The following is a 20984-nucleotide window of genomic DNA, read 5'->3' on the forward strand; positions in this document are numbered from 1 at the left end:
TGTCTGGGGAGATGAAAACATAAGATTACCATAATGATTATAATGACAATGACAATGACAATGAACTTTATTGCATATGCATGCCCTCTAAATGCATTAGATAACATGAAGTAAAAGAAAAGGAACATTGTGCTATTTTCCATCTAAATCTACAGAGTCTCTTCTCTCTTCTTGAAACATTTGTACACAAATTCACATCCTTTTTCAATCATATCGTTTCCCCATACCGTCACAAAGTAGATGCATGGGGAGGGGGGTCCTGGCAACGCTTAATGGTAAATCAAGGCCAGCCAACAACGCTTAACGGTAAATTCAGGATGGCCGACAATGCTTAACGGTAAATTCCGCAGAATTAGAACACGAGATACCCCTGAAGACGATGGTTGATTGTCACTAGTCGCCTGACAGTTGTGGCATTGAGAGACCTGGTATGGCATGCATTCTTGCACTGAACGCATTCTTGCACTGCTCAGAATCCTTAAATTCAGAGGGGGCCACAGGAAATTTCAACGGGCATTTGAACAGGCAAATATTACTGGCAATGTAAGTTAGGTTTAATGACATCACAGCACTGTTTGTGAAAAAATACAGAAGAGTTTCAGGTAGATTTTTTTGGGGCGACGCCCTCCTGACAATATTTTTCGGGGGGGAGGTGGGGCGCCCTCCTGACATATCTATTGCCGAAAATTTTGAATTCTTGACCCTCTGAAACAAGGAATCACCCAATAACGCTTAATGTTGAATTCAGGATGACAAAGAATGCTCTACGTACAATTGAAACGACCAGTAATGCTTCACGCTATGATTAACGGTGAATTAAAGTAGCGCATAACATAGCAGAAAAGGGCATGCCGGTCCTCATATTTTGTTTTGAGTTTGTTTTTTCCCAGCAATGTGCAGAAACTGCTCCCCCACCGTCAAAATATTGTGAAATTTTAAGTTTGTTTTCCCCTCCGTGTGAAGAAACTGTTGCCACGACAGTCAAAAGATTGTGAAGTTTTGAGTTTCGGTTTTTTTTCCCTCCCTGTGCAGAAACTGTTGCCACAACAGTCAAAAGACTGTCACTGTAAAGTTTTGAGTTTTTGTGTTCCCTGTGCAGAAACTGCTTCTGATTATTCTTTATTTCTTTACATCTGTGGAAATTCTATGCAACTTGCCAAGGTGCAGTTCTAAGTGTTGTGTGTTTCTATAAAACGAGAAGTGAAATTCCTGACAATAAAAGTAGGACATGTATGAAGTCATCCTGGTGGTGTTTGAATTCCCCCACTGAGAAAGCAACCTGGGACAGGCACTCCACCACATGTTGGGCAAAACTGGGCGAGGTCAGGGAAAGGCAACATGTGTGGCCATATCAAATGTCACTCCTTGGACAGTTTACATCCCTTCCATCTAACTTGATGTCTGACCCTGTACATTCTCTGAGTGGAATACAAATGTGGTGGCGGCACAGGGGTGGGGGGGTAGGCTTTGGGGTGGAGGGATCAAGCTGAAATGCTTGTATCCTTTCACTAATAGAGATTTTTGTAACTTAAGCTTGCTGTACGAGCACTATTTGCCTCTCAAAATGCAGGAAACAGCGTTTAAGTGACAGCGGGTCAAGATGACGGGAGGGCACCGTTCCCCCGAAATAAAGCCGAAACCCTTCTGGCAAGTTCTGCATTTCTTTTTACAAGTAGAGTTGTCAGTTAACTTTGCTTACTGAGTCTTCCAGCAAAATTTGCCCCTCAGAATGCAGGAAATAGCATTTCAGAGGGTCTAGACTTCAAAATTTTGGCGCAGTCACAGTGAATATCTCAATTATCCCACCTCCCGATACAAAATTCCTGCCTCTGGTTTCACAGGACTCCCCAGATGCAGGGAAACCTTGCCTGCCCCCTGAGGAAGTCCCTTAGCAACTGTTGCTAGGGAGAGAAGGGACAGGACAGATCTGAGACCTCCTCATGACCCCTCATTAGGCAAACTGATTCTGATACAGACCCTTAGCTTGAAAGAGTCTAGGACATGTTCCAGGACAAACTAAGGATTTTTTTTAACCTGACCTTGGGAGAATAGAGTAGATTTATCCATCACAAGATCATAGCTTCTACCAAGGCTACCTGAGAAATATATTCAGAATCAGATGTACATTTTTTTACCTGTGCTTAGACATCACTGTAATTAAAGTGCATGTTCAATAGCAATGCTTAAAATGAAGCTGGCCTGATATCAGTCATACAAGACAAAACAGTTATCTTTCTGCTGCTCAATCTAGCCTTCTTAAGTTCAAGTTCAGGTTTGATTTTTATTTTGTATTTGTCAATCACATTTTAGATTTTGACAACATGTATAAAGTATGGACACGGGGAAAGGTACATTTGTCCTAAATCTAGATCTGACTTTCCATTAAGTTGCCTTGATTGAAATAGTTTCCTCTACTGTACCAAGGAGGTTATATAGACCTCCTTGACTGTACCATGTCAACAAATGGCTTGAAGGTCCACACAGGAAATGCCATATCAGAGAGTTTGGAACATAGGGTGTTTGAGTAGAGTAGTCTAGAGTAGATCCTTTCGGCCAGGTAGGAAGGTCATATTCCAATTTAGGCCGCACATCTGTTTACTGGATCGTGATTCCAGGCTTGTGAGGGCAGTCTAATGCTCTGTTTGGAACGTAGGGGGGTTCAGAACATAGGGAGTTCGGAACATAGGGAGTTCGGAAACCTTTCAACCATTGTAAAAAATCCTTTCAACCATAATGTAGAATTTTTTTTTTAATTGAAAACTGAGTGACCCATTACAAATTATTCTTGATCCTTTGGCTTTTAAGTACAACAGTATAGCTATTGACTATTGATACAACAGAAGGACTTCAAGGAGGCTATTGCCTGCAGGATCTGTTTCTAAACACAAATATAATAAATAGATGTCCAATAAATAACTAAATATAGCAGCTCACTAAACTTCACTAAATCTGCCGCAAACAAAATGCAAGAAGTTGAAGAATATCTGGATTTCAACATTTCCTGACCACATTTCCTGACACAGACCACCTACTATGATAACTATGATGATATTCTCTGTCTTTGGTCTTTAATATCTAGTCCCTGCTACTGACTCACAGAGGAACCCCTGCTGGAATCACTGTTGGCACAAGGAAACCTGATGTCAGAAATTGGCCCTCAGCCTTGCCGAGTACTAGTGCAGATAGAGGCTGTGTCCAAAGCAATATTTTTCAAAGGATGGAATACTTTAATAGGCCAACTTTAATAGACATACAATGACTTGCTTTACATGTAAAAACAACAACCATAGAATCAGAATCAAGGAATATACCATACATGCAATGGACTCCTAGTAGGAAGATGTGATCAGCTTAGATTACGTTAATTAGTATTAGAGCCCCCTACCAGGCTACCCTGTGAGAGAAATCTTTGGGGCTTGAACTACCAGGCCAAAAGCCTTCCTGGATTTTAGGCCTGGAAGAAATTTTCTAGCCAGGAGTCCAGCCTTATTTAGCTTCCATCTGCTACCCAAGCTCCACTGCGCTACCCAAGCTCCAAGGAGCAGAGCTTGGGTAGCGGACGGATTATACTAATAAGGCTCGACTCCAGGCTAGAAACTGGCCTGCTCAGGCCTCAGTTTGGGATGAAAGAAAACTGAATACTATACTTACTACTACTACTAGTACTAGATCTTAATAGACTTTAATACAGCTCTAGAACTATGGAAAAACTTTCCAACTATGGAAAAACTTACAGGACAAATCTTTTAAAAAAGGGGGGAATAGTGACTAATAATAAAAGTGGGGTTCAAACCACACAACAGGTATTTTAGAGGTTGGGGGTCTGGCATCCAGACTAGGTATTAAATGTACCTTGGGTTTGTGAGCTGGTGGCTGTAGGCTCCCGATGACCGCCCAATGTTTGGAAATCCCTATACGATTCCTATCGACGTAATTGCGCCTTCTTTTGTTACTCAAAACAGTTTTAAACATATTGGCGGTATTGCGCTTTTACACTGGCAGGTATCGGCTCATTTGTACCGCGTTTGCTGATTTTTAGCGCGCCTTTTTAGTTAACTTGTCGAGGATTTTTGAAAATTTTTGGTGCAGTTATCCGGCATTAGTGACAATGCGCGGTGCAGATATGCGGAGTCACTAACAATGCAGTGAATGGGAACCGGTTTGGAATTTTGGGATTCAGTGCAATTAAATGGAAGGTGCGTTAATCCGAGGTACAAATAGAGTAGAAGTGGCTTCGTCTGTACTACAAGTCATGTAATTGGAAAGGATTGTTTGAATCACTTTTATTCTCACTTTCCTATCCTAAATCATATTAGCTTCCATATGGTCCATATCCATATACTGTAAATGCAGAAACGTTTGCACTTGATTTAGGTTTTTATTTGCAGGCGAGGGGGAGATGTCCCTCTATAGTGGAATGATTCAATGTAGCTATTTTTTAATTATTCCCTTTTTTGCCAAATTCTTTAAATCTGTACCCCTGGAACACCCTGGTCAACTCAGTCCAACACCCTAACAAAGCCAACACTATATCAAAACCTGGCAAAGTTGATCAGGATGGCAGCCAGGGCTGTCTCCAGGACCCATCATTCCGTCTCAGGACGGAAATTTGCTTATTGGGACAGAAAAAAAGGTTTACCCTTTCCATCCCAAATATATATGATATTAATGCAGATAGTCTACTGAAACCAGCTCAGGGGCGCACCCGGGGAAGCCACACGCTCAAATTTCAACCACTTTACGCCCGAACAGACTCTTACAAATATTCCTACTTCCCCCGCACCATACCCGAGTGGAACGCCCTGCCTGGCGCGGTTGTTACGGCTCCCACCGTTGAGTCTTTCCGCGCCAGGCTGGAGGCCTGCCTGCCTTAGCCTGGGACCTCCTCCCCCCTACTTTGCCCCTAGCGGGGTTATTTGGGGGTATCCATGATGATGATGATGATATCAATTTCATGAGAAAACAGATGAAAATGTATTTTTTTAAGCTTAAAGTTAAATCTGCAAGTGTCAGGCCAGTCACTAAGGTCCTATAGCAGTCAGATTATAGTGGCCTAACACTGCTCACGTAAAGATTTCAAAATGAACACGTAGGTGTGTTCATACTTCCATCAGACTGCTGTTTAAGGTTTACATTCAACCAAACACTGGCCTAAGGCACTGGTGCCATCTGAACCAGGACCTGCCTGATCTGAACTATATTAGTCAAGCTTGAACTGTGGGTCACACTGTGCTCAATGCAGGAGGTCCCTGTGGTTGATCTCCAAGTAGATGTAAGGAGCTGGGTCAATCTTAGTGTATTGCAACAGTTAGTACACCTTTCTTGTATTGCACTTTTTATTGGTTTGTATCTTCCTACATCATGAATCATTAAACGGGTTAAATACTAGTAAGGCATTCTTAATGTTTCAAGAGAATGTGCAAAACAGTGAACCAGATCCTTACATCTGTTTGAATCAGGTACGAGGGGTGATCAATAAGTCCTCGGCCTCACCCAGAAATAAGGTCTACAACCCAAATTTTGGGGCATAATTATGTAGTATGACATCTTTTAACAATATCCACCAAATTTCCAAATTATTGTGGCCAATACTTTTTAGTCGACGTCCATTTGAAAACAAGTAGGTAAGTGACGAGAAGAACAAGGGTGCACTGTGATCAGAACTGTGTGGGTCGAGTTCTTCATACCATGAATAGGCATGAAATCCTCAAAGACATTGTCAAAATGTTTGATGAAGATTCCCTTCTTATTTCAACTAAAAGAAGTGGGTATCTGACTTTCAGCAGAGCCAGCTGACCTGCACACCTCAGGTCATAGCTCAATTGTCCATGTTTTTATCCTTCCACCTCACCTAATGTTACTGAGTGTCGTCTGCAAGGAATGATCACAATGATTTGAAGTTTGATGGATATTGCTAAAAGATGTCATATTACATAATTATGCCCCAAAATTTGAGTTGTGCACCTTATTTCTGGGTGAGGCCGAGGATTTATTGATCACCCCTCGTACAGGCACCCACTCTGGGAGGTTGCCTAGAGGCTAATTAGCCTGAGTGTCATCCTGTTTCAGTTCCAGGCTCTACCTTCACCAAACAATTTTTGGTGAAGGTACAGCCTGAAACTGAAACAGGATGACACTCAGGCTAGAGGCTAATGACCTTTCCAAAACTTTTCCCTAAATGTTTCACAAGTACAGTTGATTCACTGATTCATAGAGGAACAGGAGTAGATATAAACATAGGAATTTCATAACAATGTAAGAGGGCCTGCATGCCCTTTTACGTAGAGCGTAATCGGCCGTTTTAATTTTACGTAGAGCGTTGCCGAGCACTCCATAATTTAACGTAGAGCGTAGGGAGACTTTCTGAATTTAGCGTATTACGTAGACGGCCCTCCAAATTTAGCGTAGAGCGTTGTCGGGACCCCCCCCCCCCATGCAGGCCCTCACGTAAAGCAGCTTGAAAATGACATGTATATCAGCACTGTCTTCAGTGTGACTAAAATATTCCCTAACCGCAGGCTCTTCTCTTCTGCTCTTCTTACTGATAGACACTACACATACTCTACTCTAACATACATGATATGTCAGAAAATGTACATCTACAGTCTGACTGTCTTAGATGTCTTCCCCGTGACCCACATGTGACAACCAACCAGCCTAGAAGCCAGACTGTTTCCAGGCCTATGAGTACAGACCAACTCCCTGGCTCTTATTAGAAGGACCTACATTCCCCCAAAGGAAATTCTACAACACACTCTGAGTTTCATCATTGGTCTGACAAGATAAACCATAGATGTTAAATATATTTTGTCACAAAAGAAAACACAAGAAAGAAAGAAAGAAATCAGGGGCTAATTCTATGTTTTGAATCTTAATAATGCTGTATACAACATTACTATGTAAAATAGTCAAAGGTCAAAGCCTATAAAGTCAAAGTCACATAGTTAGTAATGCACCATGTGATTGACAGTATTTCTATTTCTCAGGTTGATTGTAAGTTACTCCTGTTTTTTCCCTTACACTTAAAGAACTTCATTTTTTATGTTTGAATCAATGGTCTGTCAACTACAAGATTTGTCATGGATATTTGGTTTGCCTACATGTTGTTTGTGACCCAGATAGTCAATTCGTCACAGATATTGCTTACAGTTGGTGTGAGCATCCTCCAGAAACTCCCTGTTGAGAGAGTCTACAACCTGAGGTCAGAGTGCCTTAGTGGCCAATGGGCTAAGCCCTGGGGATGATCACAGATCCAGTTTTTTCCAGTTTCAACTTTTGGCGGCAATTTCACTTGCTCCTCTGACTGACTCTGAGCCAGTCAGATTTCCACGTTGTCCCCATTTTCACCTGTTTAGCTTTTGGCAACATTTATTACCATTATTTTTGCTGTCAAGACTGTCTACTCTACTCTACTACGCTAAGATGACAGCAAGGCAGAGAGAAGGTAAGCAGTACAAGTTAATTAATTGTTAAAAATGAAGACTGCGGCCAAACTAGAATTTTACACACTGCTAGAACCTATATGCAAGATTATTGTCAGATTATACAAGAGCAAAAAAGACACAGACATTACAGTACAATCTTGTCGGATGATTTCTTTTAAAAGTGAAATAAGCCATTCTAAATGTAGTCAATGGTTACATGTTGACTGTTATCTTGATTTGTTTGAGAAGTTTGCTAAAAGCAAAGAATATTTCATTGAAATGAAGGAATTTTGATCTGCATGACATGTGTAAGTGAAATTGTCAGGGTCAAGGAGATCCGGTCACAGTATCTTTCCATTCCAAGCAAGCATGACAGCTAGAATTGAATCAGAAGAAGAAATAGCACAGGACAGACAAAATAGAAATGTCATAGATAATCCTCCTTTATAGCACTGCAACTAAGAACGGTTCCTTCATAGTAGCTGACATTTTTGTTTTATCTATTAGCACGCCTGGTCTTGGAACCACACTGGTTTTACGTGTGGTACAGTGGCTCCAAGCCGGAGAAGGGGAGTCATGTGCCCAGGAAACAGATAAAAGTACCTGAGAAGCTGACCTACAATACACTACAGAAAGGCCAGGCTGTGCAGGTCATGGAGAAAGGGAAGCTGTTTGCGGCTGAGCTTGTGTTCTGGTTAGCGCCAGGTAGGGACATCTTTTTGCTATTTTCTTTCATGCAGTTTGCTATAATCTATACTTTTTCGTTTTCCTGGTATCAATGTAATCAGCAAAGGATTGGGCCACTACATATTGCACAGTTGAGAAGGCTTGCTGTACCTATAAGTATGAATATGTATGAATGCCAATTTTTATCTCTAATATTTAGTGTGTCTAAGTCTAAATTACATGTATGTCTAGACATTCACACAAAATCATAACTGAATGCTGTTATATCTGTTCTAAAGGTCAACTGGACCGGACTCTCATGTCGGCAGATATTGCTGCATTTGAAAAGCAGAAGGATTTGGAGGTGAGCCCTACACATGTTTGTCTAAGAATATATACAGAATCTGATGTATTCTTCAGGTAACCTGGTCAGGGCTTGAAATACTGGGTGTATCTGCAATTTTGTGCACAGTAAAGAGGGCCTGCATGGGGGGGTCCCGACAACGCTCTACGCTAAATTCGGAGGGCTGGCTAATTAACGGTGCACACCCCAGTTCTTCCGCGACCGGGGTCCACGGAAGTGCCCGACAAAAAAGTGACGAAAGGGTTTGAGGGGCTGGGTTTGAGTTTAGATTTCTCATAATGTGCTTCGAACTGATATTAGATACTAGCATGGCTGAAAAGCGTATGAATTGGTGTGTTTTGGGTAAAAATTTCGTTTCGATCTGAGCCTTGCTTCCGGATATCCATCCGCGTTGATGGTGAAATGCCCCTTGGCCCGGGATTGACCTTTGTTGCGTTCTGTGGGTCATGCTGACATGCCTCGCGCCGTGGATGATTAAAGAAATCTAAGTACTAGAATTTTCTTTATAATTGGCTCGACTGTACGCTAGGTTTTGCTCTTTCTGACAACATCAGTCGTTTCTACCCAGAAATTTTTTTCTACGAGTTTTATCCTACACAAAAGTGCCAAAATTTGACCATCATTTTTGACGTGAAAATTATGTTTTTGTCTCCTGATTTACCAAAATCAGAGAGGTAGAAGAAACAAAACTCAGCTGGTCCTGTAGCGGAAGGGATAGGCTTTCATCCCATACACAGTTGATTTACTTCGGAATACTTCCCTGGAAGAGACAGTACCTAGACTGGAGGGTGCGCAACCTCCAATTGAAACCCCAAATAAACTGGGGTGTGCTCCCTTAATACGCTAAATTCAGAAAAGCCTCCCTACGCTCTACGCTAAATTATGGAGTGGTCAGCAACGCTCAGACCTCTACGTATACGTAAAATTAAAACGGCCGATTACGCTCTACGTAAAAGGGGCATGCAGGCCCCCAGTTAACTCCCTCCGACCCCCCCCCCCCATATGTTTTGGACATAAGCTTGTCACTGGGTCAAGATTTTAAAATCTTCTCCAGGCGGAAGCAGTCGGCCACAAACCGCCCTATGATTGCCACACCCCACACAAAATTCGAGCTGAGTGAAACCCTTCTGTATTTTTAGAAATTTGCCCCTTCAAGTTATTAAGGAAATAGTGTTTCAGGGGATAGAAATTTCAAAATTTTCCTGGGAAGTATGTCACGCTTAGCCTCCTGCGGAAAATATGTTGGGAGGGCTTCATCCTTCAAAACTCAAGCTGAGACCCTTCTGTATTTTTCCACAAATAGAGATGTCATACACCTTTCTCACGCGGCGAACATGATAGAATGAAGACGAGGCCAATGAGGCAAAGAAGGAAAAATAATGTACAGATTTAGTTTTCCTCCTAAATAACATTAAGTTTAAAATATGATATCCAAGTATCAATATTACAACTAATGCAATGTACAAAAAAGATGCAGCAATTTAGAGCTTCGTTGACCGATCCCATAGTCTCCGCCCTCCTCCGTCAGAGCGTAGAAATGCAAAATAAAAACATAGAAATGCAAATATTTGACGGTCATGCAGCCATGCACTTCCTCATTGGTCGATTCTGTAATTATCAGGTAATCATTGGCTAAACTGGTAATTGTGATTGACAGTTAGGATCGGTCTAATGTTTGCCACAAGGGCCTCGTTTTCATTCTATCATGGCCGCCGCGTGAGAAAGGTCGATTAAACTTGCCTTACTTTAATAGCAAAATTTATCCCTCAAAATGCAGGAAATAGCATTTCAGCATGTCCCACCTTCAGCAACTGTTACTGTTTGTGAAAAGGGGTGTCAAAAATCCAGCTGAAATTCTTCTGTATTTTTTACAAGTACAGATGTAATTTAAGTAAAGCTTACTCTTGTCTACCAAAATTTGACCATTAAAATGCAGAAAATAGCATTGCAGAGGGTCAAGAATTCAACATTTTCCGGGGAACATGCCCCCGGGCACCATAGTATTGTTGCGCCTTCAAAGCTCGACATTAGGAAAATTGTATTTTCGTTACATACATGTAACAACCCCCCCCCCCTCCTGCCGCCACCACCTGACATTTTAATGATAGTATAACTGTACAGTTTAGTATACATTACATACAAAAATAATGGACTGGATGTTTTTACTTTCTTGATGAAATTACACATACTATTAACAGTTTAAATGGAGATAGCTGGCCGAACAAAAATTGTACATGATGTACCAACTCCTCATTATACCACAAACAGATGAAGGCCAATGAGCTACCAGCTGTGGAGCTACCACCTGTGGAGCTACCTGTGGAGCCCAGGGCACCCCTTGCCGACATTGTTAATACACAGGTAACTTTTGTTTTAGAGTAATTCTAGTTTGTAAAAGTTATCTTCTAATTGAAGAACTCAACTGCAACTTTGATGAACAAAAACAGTGATTAGCAGCAACAGATTTACTGTCTGCATACTACATTGTAAAACGCCATGGGTCATTCAAGAACTGATATTTTTGTTCTTACAAGTCTGGGTCCTATTTCTACTGTTTTCTTTGTAGTGATTTAAAACTCTTATGATCTTTATTTTTAGTTTCCCTCTCATTTTGTTGACCTTTAGGCACCAGCTACGGCAAGGACTACAGGCACTCGGAAGGCGACCAAAAACAAGAACCAGGCAGTATGTTTATTGTCATACACTGATCATGATGTATGTAAATGACATAGTCATGTCATTCAAGACCAACAAATACATGTATTTTCTTGGTTCAGTAAAATTGTTCCTTTCATTTGTGCAGATAGATCATACTTCTCAATTTTTGGTTGTGTCTTTTTTTTAACGGATTTGAAAAGGTTGTTGAATAGTTAGGGAATAATGACTGTGACATCTTGTTTCTGCTAAAGAATTTTAATGCATACTAATTTGATTGTTTTTAAGAGATTAAATGTGTATATTTCCTCTCTTTTTGTTGATCCTTGTCTAGACTCCAAAAGTGCCCAGGAAAAAGGCCAAGAAGAACCAGAAAGTATGTTAAACTTTACAATGATTGATACCTTCAATTATGAAGAAATTGTTCATGGTTTGTGACTTAAGATATTAACACATGATATAGAATTTATGAAATACAATTCATGAAAATTTAAGCAATGTAGCTCTCAATCTTATACTTTTGCTAATCTGTCCTGTAGGCTATTGGGTCAAACAAAATCAAAATCTGCCTTTATTAATTATATTTCCACAAAAAAATTTTTTTGAGAGTTCCTCCTCCAGGAAGAAAGTCAGTTGTTTCTTTTAAACTATATCTAAACTACTGCTGTTTATTTGATTCCAGATTTTTAAACACATTATTCAATGCACTGTTCATGCAATTACAGGATGGAGATGACCTCAGACGTGCTCAGGCTGCCACTGTGAGAACAAAAACGCAGCAGATCCTGGAACTGAGCAATCATGTGAGTTATGATGTTATCTACTATACTGTGATATTTAGGTTTATTAGCTAGCTCAGAACATACAAATATATTGTACATGTTGGACAGTATGTTTGTAGGAAGTACTGTAAGGTGTAAACTGATATTGTACTCCACATAATGATTTGAAGGTAGCAGAACTCAGTTTTTGGCTTATGGGGATTTCTATAGTTAAGGTGAATGGCTACAACGCGGTGAAAATCATAGTAGCTAGGGTGCACAAGAGAAATACCTGCGTCATAGACTCCGAGGGTCGCGGATAAATACTGTGTTCTGCAACCCTATCTTGGCCATTTTGATGATGTACAGATACACCTGTACCATTGGGCATTGATGTAAAGCCAACTTCTAATAACTATCCAAGCAGAGGCTTGTTTCTGATGTGTTTTAGGCGTCTTAGAGGACTTCCTATTTTGACAAAATAGAAAGCCCGACCAAATCACCTAAAACATGTCAAAAACAAGCCGGACCCACTTCTCTGTTTGGAGAGAGCCTTTTATATTGATCATATCCATATACACAAGGACTACAGGCCATTAATACTGTTAAAACTTTAATCAGTTTGACTGCCTCCACATAAGAACCACCTGGTCATTGATGTACTGTGAGCCCTGAATCCTAAAGAACTGGTGTACTTGTATATATACGAGGGGTGATCAATAAGTCCTCGGCCTCACCCAGAAATAAGGTCGACAAGTCTTTGGGCCATGATTATGTAGTTTGACATCTTTTAGCAATATCCACCAAATTTCAAATTATTGTGGCCAAGACTTTTTAGTCGACGTCCATTTGAAAACAAGTAGGTAAGTGACGAGAAAAACACTGGTCAGAGCTACATGTGGGTCGAGTTCTTCGTGCCATGAATCGGCATAAAATCTTCGTAGACATTGTCAAAATGTTTGATGAAGATTCCCTTCTTATTTCCTAAAAGAAGTGGGTATCTGACTATCAGCAGAGCAAGCCGGCCCGCACACCTCAAGTCACAGCTCAATTGTCAATGTTTTTATCCTTCTACTTTATCTAATGTTACTGAGTGTCTTCTGTAAAGTAATGATTAGAATGATCTGAAGTTTGGTGGATATTGCCAAAAGATGTCATACTACATAATTATGCCCCAAAACTTGAGTTGTGCACCTTATTTCTGGGTGAGGCCGAGGACTTATTGATGAAGAAGTTTATTGCAAGTTCATGCCCGTGGGCTAATTGCAAATACATGATAAAAACATAGGAAAAACATGTAAACTGTGTCTGACTTTGTTGTAACAATAGTAGGTTACTGGTACTATATACAATTGTTGGCTATATCTAGATTAGCTGGGTTTGACTTCTTTTTTGGAAGCAGTGGAAGACGAAAAGTCACACTTTTTCTTAGTATTTGTGGGTTCTGTGATTTCAAGAGAAAGGTAGCTTTTTGTTCATCCGTGAATGTGCATTGATTGCATCCGCTGCCGGAGCTTGGGTAGCGCAGCGGAGCTAGGGTAGCGGCTGGAAGCTAAATAGCATGGATTCCAGGCTACGGAAAAATATGCGCGTTAGGAGCTCGAGGGGGTTGTGTGTTTTGTCCAGCATCCTTTACATCGCTTCGCCCGGCGTTATTTTACACTTACACATTTTGAAAATGTAGGCTTGAGCTCAATGTCTCTTTGGTTAGCAATTTAGCAGAATTTCGGCACCTTCTGTGACGATTTTTTTAAAATACTTAAGACCTAAAGTACATCAGTGAAGATGGAGTGTTTTCACTTTGTGCCGTGATATCTTAAATTTACGTCGGATGATATTAGAAAAACGTGAAAATAAAGGCTTGAGGGCTTTGCGAGTAGAAATTTGTCGGACTTCAAGCGGATCCATACATCTGTTTGAGTCAGGTACAGGCACCCACTCTGCAGCTTGGGGGTTACCTAGGGGCTAAGGACCTTTCCAAAACCTTTCCTCCCTAAATGTTTCACAAGCCTTTCCCGCACTGGCCGTTTACCGTGTGTTTACTTTCCCTGTGCTCAAATAACGCGCACTCACACCAGATTCAAAATGGCGCCGGTAATTGGAAAGGGGTCTATTGTACAATGTACTTAGCCTCCATAGCAGGCTCTGAACCGGCCTTTTGGGGGGCTAAATGATACACCTTTTGCAGCCAGCCCGTAACCATCAGCCAACCCCGTAACCATTTTGCCGGTGGAGCCTGCATCAAAACAGCAGGTCAAAGTGAAATTAAAATCATGTTAGGGCGATTAACGCAGAGGTGCAAATTTCCTGCCTATGGTAGACCGCACTAGCCTGGAATCCATCCTATTTAGCTTCCGGCCGCTACCCAAGCTCCGCTGCCTGGCCAAAGAGCAGCAGAGCTTGGGTAGCGGCCGGAAGCTAAATAGGATGGATTCCAGGCTAAGACCGCACAATAGCAGTACACGCACCTCCTCCAGACAGTGCCCTGTCACGCCCCCCTGTGTGCACTAACCCGACAATTTTCTAACGGTCAAATTCTCAAAATTCCTTTTTTTTGGAGATTATTATTAACACACTCAAGCATACTTGTTTCGACATTCTTTCGGCATGTCTGAGCCCATTGCCAGGGCAGAGGGTGGATCGCACGACGTATGGCGGTTTCCCCATCAGAAAGACAAACTTGGGCGATCCGAGCCGTGACACAAGGCAATGATTAATCTCCAAGCAGATCTAGTACGGGGCTGACTGAAGCTTCTCTGGCTCATATACGATTTTTGGCACCCCGTGTAGATCTGCTTGGTGATTAGTAATGATAGCTACAGGCGATGGCAAGTCAATTTTGCATCCATTGCCGACGAGCAAATATGATATGGTCGTCATTTCACCCGTCCAGGCCCTTGTTGTATAGACTAGATAAGACGTGGCTAAGTTTGTTTCCATCTTATTTCGCTATAGTAGATGCCCCCCTCCCTCACTGTCGGCATGCAATCCGAGGCACATAGTAACTTGCGTTTGTCTAGCGTTTGCCTAAGCCCATGTTTGTCTGTAGGAACAGTTGAAATAGCAAAACTATTTTGCCACAAACTTCACGATGCATGCCCAAACGAGTTACCAGATGTACCAGTCGGCGTGTGTTGGTAAACAACATGCTGTATCTAAATGAGCAGTCGCGCGTGCGGGTCAAGTTGTTGCGGACATGCGAATTGCTCCTAACGTGATTTTAATATCGCTTTGACCCGCCGTTTTGATGTAGGCTCTATATATACCGGCAAAAATGGTTACGGGGGTGGCTGATGGTTACGGGCTCGCTGCAAAAGGTGTATTATTTAGCCCCTCAAAAGGCCGGTTTAGAGCCTGCTATGGAGGCTACAATGTACTGTACTACGTATCCAGTGGGTAGATATATTTAGATGACATAGATCAGAGATAGATCATTCTCCTTATAGCAGAGCCGAACCCATGTATACATACCTCCTTCGGCGGTGAATGCAGGAAGTTTCTACAACTAAAGAACTGAATCGTTTGAACAAGTTACCACGAAATACCCTAAGGCTTACTGTAACACATCACGGATGAACAAAAAGCTACTTTTCTATTGAAATCAAAGAACCGACAAATTTTAGTAAATGTGGGATTTAGTAAACTGTCTCCAAAAAAAGAAGCCAAACCCAGCTTGTTTAGATATAGCCAATAGTCGTATCTAGTATGAGTAGCCTATTCTTACAACAAAGTCAGTCACAGTTCACTGTCACATGTATGGTTTCCCTGTGTTTCTACCATGTATTTGCAATTAGCACACGGGCATAAACTTACAATAAAACCTATCAATTAATGATGTTACTTAATTTCTAGGAGGTTGGCATTGAAGAGGAAACGGCCGGACAGAAAACGGCCGGACAGGAAACGGCCGGACAGGAAACGGCCGGACAGGAAACGGCCGGACAGGAAACGGCCGGAAAGGAAACGGCCGGACAGGAAACGGCCGGAAAGGAAACGGCCGGACAGGAAACGGCCGGACAGGAAACGGCCGGAAAGGAAACGGCCGGAAAGGAAACGGCCGGAAAGGAAACGGCCGGACAGGAAACGGCCGGACAGGAAACGGCCGGAAAGGAAACGGCCGGAAAGGAAACGGCCGGAAAGGAAACGGCCAGACAGGAACAGGAAACGGCCGGAAAGGAAACGGCCGGACAGGAAACGGCCGGACAGGAACAGGAAACGGCCGGAAAGGAAACGGCCGGAAAGGAAACGGCCGGACAGGAAACGGCCGGACAGGAAACGGCCGGAAAGGAAACGGCCGGACAGGAAACGGCCGGACAGGAAACGGCCGGAAAGGAAACGGCCGGAAAGGAAACGGCCGGACAGGAAACGGCCGGAAAGGAAACGGCCGGACAGGAAACGGCCGGAAAGGAAACGGCCGGACAGGAAACGGCCGGAAAGGAAACGGCCGGAAAGGAAACGGCCGGAAAGGAAACGGCCGGAAAGGAAACGGCCGGAAAGGAAACGGCCGGAAAGGAAACGGCCGGACAGGAAACCTTCTCCACAGAGGACAACACAGAAGGGGAACCTTTCTCCACAGAGGACAACACAGACTGGGAACCTTTCTCCACAGAGGACAGCACAGACTGGGAACCTTTCTCCACAGAGGACAACACAGAATGGGAACCTATCTCCACAGAGGACAGCACAGAATGGGAACCCTCCACACACGACATAGAGGAGCCAGCCATTACCAGCACACCAAGGCCATCCAACCGCCATTCCACTCACACCATGGCAGCCCACAGTGTCATGTGTGACATCTGTGGAAAAAATGTGCGTGGCACTGATGGGCTGTCATTTCACAAAGCCTCTGCCCATTCCATCCCACAGACCAGCCCATCCGTCCTCAACTTCACAAACCCTAACAGCTCATCTCTCCACACCCCCATGTCATCCCCCTTACCCAGCACACCACAGTCCGTGGCCATGCCAGGTGCCCCACTGCTGTCAGGCATTGGAGAGGTGATTATTGTCTACACTAACTTCAAGTTTCAGAAAACTTCAGAAATATTTATTAAGTTAAAACTACATTCAAAATCTTTCAAAAGTATCAAATAGCTTACACAAATAATTACAACAAATTTAAGATATTTATAAATTATGACAATAACAACCCTTGTGGTGACTTGTGATGGACTCTAAAAACTACCCCACTTGATGTCTAAACCATCAATTACAGACCCTATGTTTGCTGTTTTCAGGTTGGCTCCAGCACCTGGATCAAGCCATTATCGGCTAGGACTGTAAGTAGCCTTAATACACGGGATCTGATTTCATGCCATTGCCATACAAATTTCATGCCATTTGTAATTTGTAACATGGTCTTACATAATCTAAACATATCAATGTACTTTTTCACTATACAGGGTGGCCAGTCCCCAGTGCCATTGGGGGGGATTGACCATGGTGTCATCATCTACCCCTACCTACTCACCATCAAGCTACACAAGTCCAAAACCCCTGCCGCCTTCTTCAAAGAGCTCATGGCCTTGTACTTCACTGAAGAAGAGCTGTTCAGGGGTAACCTTATGGGAGGAGGGAACCATGAAGCCCTCAACCCCGTGATCATAGGTGCTATTCTAGGTGAGGACTCTTACTGCTACATCTTAAGTGTTAGTTCTATGCCCTTAGAATTGTTTCTAAGAGAAGATCACTGCTTTGTCTGTTACCTCTTTTTCACCCATGTGACTTAATGCTTGTGGCAGGATATCCATCTCCAGACATCATCCTGTCTTTCCTTGCATGCAATATTTCTTGCATGCAAGTTCAGGCCTTACAATTCTTTAGTGTGAAATTGTCCTAGGAAGATGTACTTAATTGCAGGTTAAACTGGGATAAACCTGTTGTTTTTCCCATAAAAGGCTTGACTGCTGTGTATAACAAATGTAAATTTCACAATATTACATAAAAAAAGAATTATCTATGAACATCCGTTTGGATCTATTGCACCTGAAATACTGTACTGCTAGGTCATCAGCATGATACATGTATGTGATGGTTACAGTGGTATGCCCCATCCTGTATGTTTTTATATGTTTGATCCTACATCTTTTCTTCTTTTTCTACATTATTCACAGCTGAAACAAAGAAGCAGTGGCCGGGGGTTAAGTTAAACTTGGCCAGGGTTGTGAATGAGAAGTGCTGCCGCATGCGCAGCACTTTCAAGCGGCGAAAGGACAGGCCCAGGTTCTACGCTGACCTCAACCAGCGACAGCCCGGACAGGCTGTGCAGACCATACAGGCCAGGCGGGTTGTGCAGCCCGGACAGGCCGCGCCAGCCATACAGGCCGGGGGGGTTATGCAGCCCGGACAGGCCGCGCCAGCCATACAGGCCGGGCGGGTTGTGCAGCCCGGACAGGCCGCGCCAGCCATACAGGCCGGGCGGGTTGGGCAGCTTGGAATGGTAGTGGGGGAGGCAATGAGGCTGCTAGATCTATCATAATCAAATTTTTTTTCTGCCTCAAAATCTACGTTCTTATTTTGGACGGTACATTTATTTTTTTTTGAAAATCAGAGTTTTGCTGACCTGGGATCCCCTTGAAATTTTAACATTGTAACAAGCCTGAGGTTTCTCACAAATTTGTTAACAATTTAGTTTCTAAAAATGAATGTTTTTGTCTACATACAAGAGTAATTTTTGGGTTTCAAATCATTTGGATTGCAACAACAAAAAACAGAACATTATACAATATTGCCCTTGATATCATATGATAATGTCCTATAGTGTGTGGCATGTAGTGTTAACAAATCTGTTTCTATATGCAATGCATAGAAGATAAATGGCAAGTTGGGAAAGAAAAAGGTTACACCATATACTTGTCACAATTCTTCCTATTCTCTGTAAGTTAATAACTTTACCTGTGATGACCATATATTCAGAATATTGTAATTTTCTGTTCATGTTATTTAAAAAAAGTTGACTTTGAAAGTGTTGCCCATCCAAGTGAACTGACACTCCTGTTGTGTTTTGATAATAGGTCAGTATACTGTATACAACAATTTTCCTTCATCACTTGCTTCAAGTTCCAAGTAGAAAATAAATATATCATGTACATGTACATTTTCACTTGTTGAAGTTGAAAGCACTGTTGATCCCCGATTAGGGGTAATAGCGGGGAACCTATGCCCACTTTTTCAACATTACTATATTTTTTGGAAGTGGCAAGGAAGGTTATATTTGAGCAAGATGTTTACAGTTATTCTGTTCAATATGTACACACTTAACTGCTGTATCTTCACCTGCGTTAGCGGCCAATCATGTTGGTCTGTGCCATGCCAACCGTAAGGATGTTTGTTTCGAAAACGATCCGCATTCTCTGATGGATATTATTCGCGCTACCGACAATCAGAGTGTTGGTATGTCCCATGTTTAGCCCCAATTCCCATGCAGATGCAAATTTCCCAGCGAGAATCAGGGCCCTCATTGACAGCAACTTTCGACCATCCGTCCAGTCCTTCCACTGCGACCACAAACCCCGCCCTGCTAGATGCGTGTACCGACAGTACCGCACGGTACAGCCAGTGGCCATTCCTAAACTCGCTGGAAATTTGAATCTGCATTCAAGCTTAGTAGGCTTCGCACCCGGTTACGTACGTCACCCAGTTATATACAGTTATACTTTGCTTAGCGCGCTCATACTTTGCCCCTAAATCTCTTTTTTACTTGTTGTTAAATTAATTCGCACCCGGTTACGTACGTCTCCCAGTTATATACAGTTATACTTTGCTTAGCGGGCACATACTTTGCCCCTAAATCTCTATTTTACTTGTTGTTAAATTAAGTGTTTCGCACACTTACGTGCGTTCCCCAGTTATGTTCAGTTAAATTTTGTTTAGCGGACTCATAATTCGCTCATAAAATCTTTTTTACTTGTTACTAAATTAAGTGTTCGCACACAGTTACGTGCGTTACCCAGTTACATTCAGTTATATTTTGTTTAGTGGGCTCACATTTTGCCCCTAAAAATCCTTATTTTGCTTGTTCGTTCGCACCCTGTTACGTGCGTATCCTATTTGTTATCTTGTTGTTGTTGTCTTGTGGTCTGAGTGTTGGCGGCCTTTTTTATTTTTGGCGGGTCTTGTTACCCATCCGGACTTTGTCCGGACCTTAAAACTAAAAACTGTACCACCAACACTCAGACTCATTTATTGTAATGTCCGGTTGCGAGAGAGGGTAGTCAATTAATAAAGAGAACCTACAGCCTACCTGCTTATCATTGTTCCCTCGGACAGAAGTAGCATGCATGAACACAGTTTGTCTGTTAATTTGGTTAATTTCTGGGGGTATGTTTATTTCGGGGGTATGCTTATTTGATTTTGAAGATTTCTCCAGGGGCATGTTTATTCTGGGGGGTATGTTTATTTGGGAGATGAGAGTATAGCGCTGTTGCGGACTTAAAATCACCCCAAACACTCCATTTTCACCTGAGCGCGAAAGAAAGCCACATAAACTTAAATGCATTTACAGTACTCAGTTACCTGCCTCAGTTTGGTGTTTTGTTTAGGGTCATCTAGTTACACAGTAGTATATCAGAAAGTAGGTTATTGATGCTCTGGTAGTTTGTTATCACAATCAGTAACAAAGGACATGACATATTGTCTTTGAAATTTTAGTTTTCCTCCCTCTTTCCCTCCCCTGTAAGAATGGTAGCTCATTTGTAGACATATGAGGTAGAAACCAAAAGTGATAACAGAGTGTGTCTCTGTCAATTAGCCCTTAGATTGTCTGAAGGGGGCATGGTACTGTTAAGTTTCTCCAGCTCGTGATTGATAGCGTGACTGATAATGCTTCAGATAGCCCTTCCACTGTCTGAGGAATAACCTGAAGGTGACCTAAAACAAGCTAAAGAGCCTTGGTTCAAGCTGAGCTATCCATAGGAAAAGAGTTACATTGGCCTATGGTATGTGGATATAAGTAGGCAGCCACATTTATGAGGGAGCTTTGATATAATAGGAACAAGGCCAACCTTGAATTCCAGCTTCTCAACACCTGCCCACGTGCCAAATATCATTGAAATCCATCAAGAGATTCTTGAGTTATGCTGACTAGAGTAGTGCGGAAACACAGATAGACAG

General features: G+C 42.3%; 2 protein-coding genes across 2 annotated transcripts in view; one reads left to right on the plus strand and one right to left on the minus strand.

Annotated features, from left to right (window-relative positions):
• The window catches only part of LOC136446693 (transcriptional repressor NF-X1-like), a 125625-nt gene that overhangs the window by 80651 nt on the left and 23990 nt on the right, over window positions 1-20984 (minus strand). The gene's annotated exons all lie outside the window — the stretch shown is intronic.
• Window positions 6434-20382, plus strand: LOC136446695 (uncharacterized). Its single transcript, XM_066445166.1, has 10 exons — window positions 6434-8129; window positions 8390-8454; window positions 10723-10815; window positions 11080-11139; window positions 11444-11485; window positions 11835-11912; window positions 15723-16871; window positions 17111-17152; window positions 17276-17492; window positions 17987-20382. The coding sequence occupies exons 1-10, from the start codon at window positions 8078-8080 to the stop codon at window positions 18349-18351; spliced, it is 2163 nt and encodes a 720-aa protein (XP_066301263.1). The 5' UTR covers window positions 6434-8077; the 3' UTR covers window positions 18352-20382.

This window comes from Branchiostoma lanceolatum, chromosome 13 (assembly GCF_035083965.1).
Source record: "Branchiostoma lanceolatum isolate klBraLanc5 chromosome 13, klBraLanc5.hap2, whole genome shotgun sequence".
Lineage (NCBI taxonomy): Eukaryota > Metazoa > Chordata > Leptocardii > Amphioxiformes > Branchiostomatidae > Branchiostoma > Branchiostoma lanceolatum.

Excerpts from the sequence above, each read along its gene's own strand:
- LOC136446695 (XM_066445166.1), top strand. The coding sequence starts at position 8,078 with ATGGAGAAAGGGAAGCTGTTTGCGGCTGAGCTTGTGTTCTGGTTAGCG. Across the intron at positions 16,872-17,110 it reads TGCTGTCAGGCATTGGAGAG|GTTGGCTCCAGCACCTGGAT; the intron begins GTGATTATTGTC and ends TGCTGTTTTCAG. Across the intron at positions 17,493-17,986 it reads GATCATAGGTGCTATTCTAG|CTGAAACAAAGAAGCAGTGG; the intron begins GTGAGGACTCTT and ends CATTATTCACAG.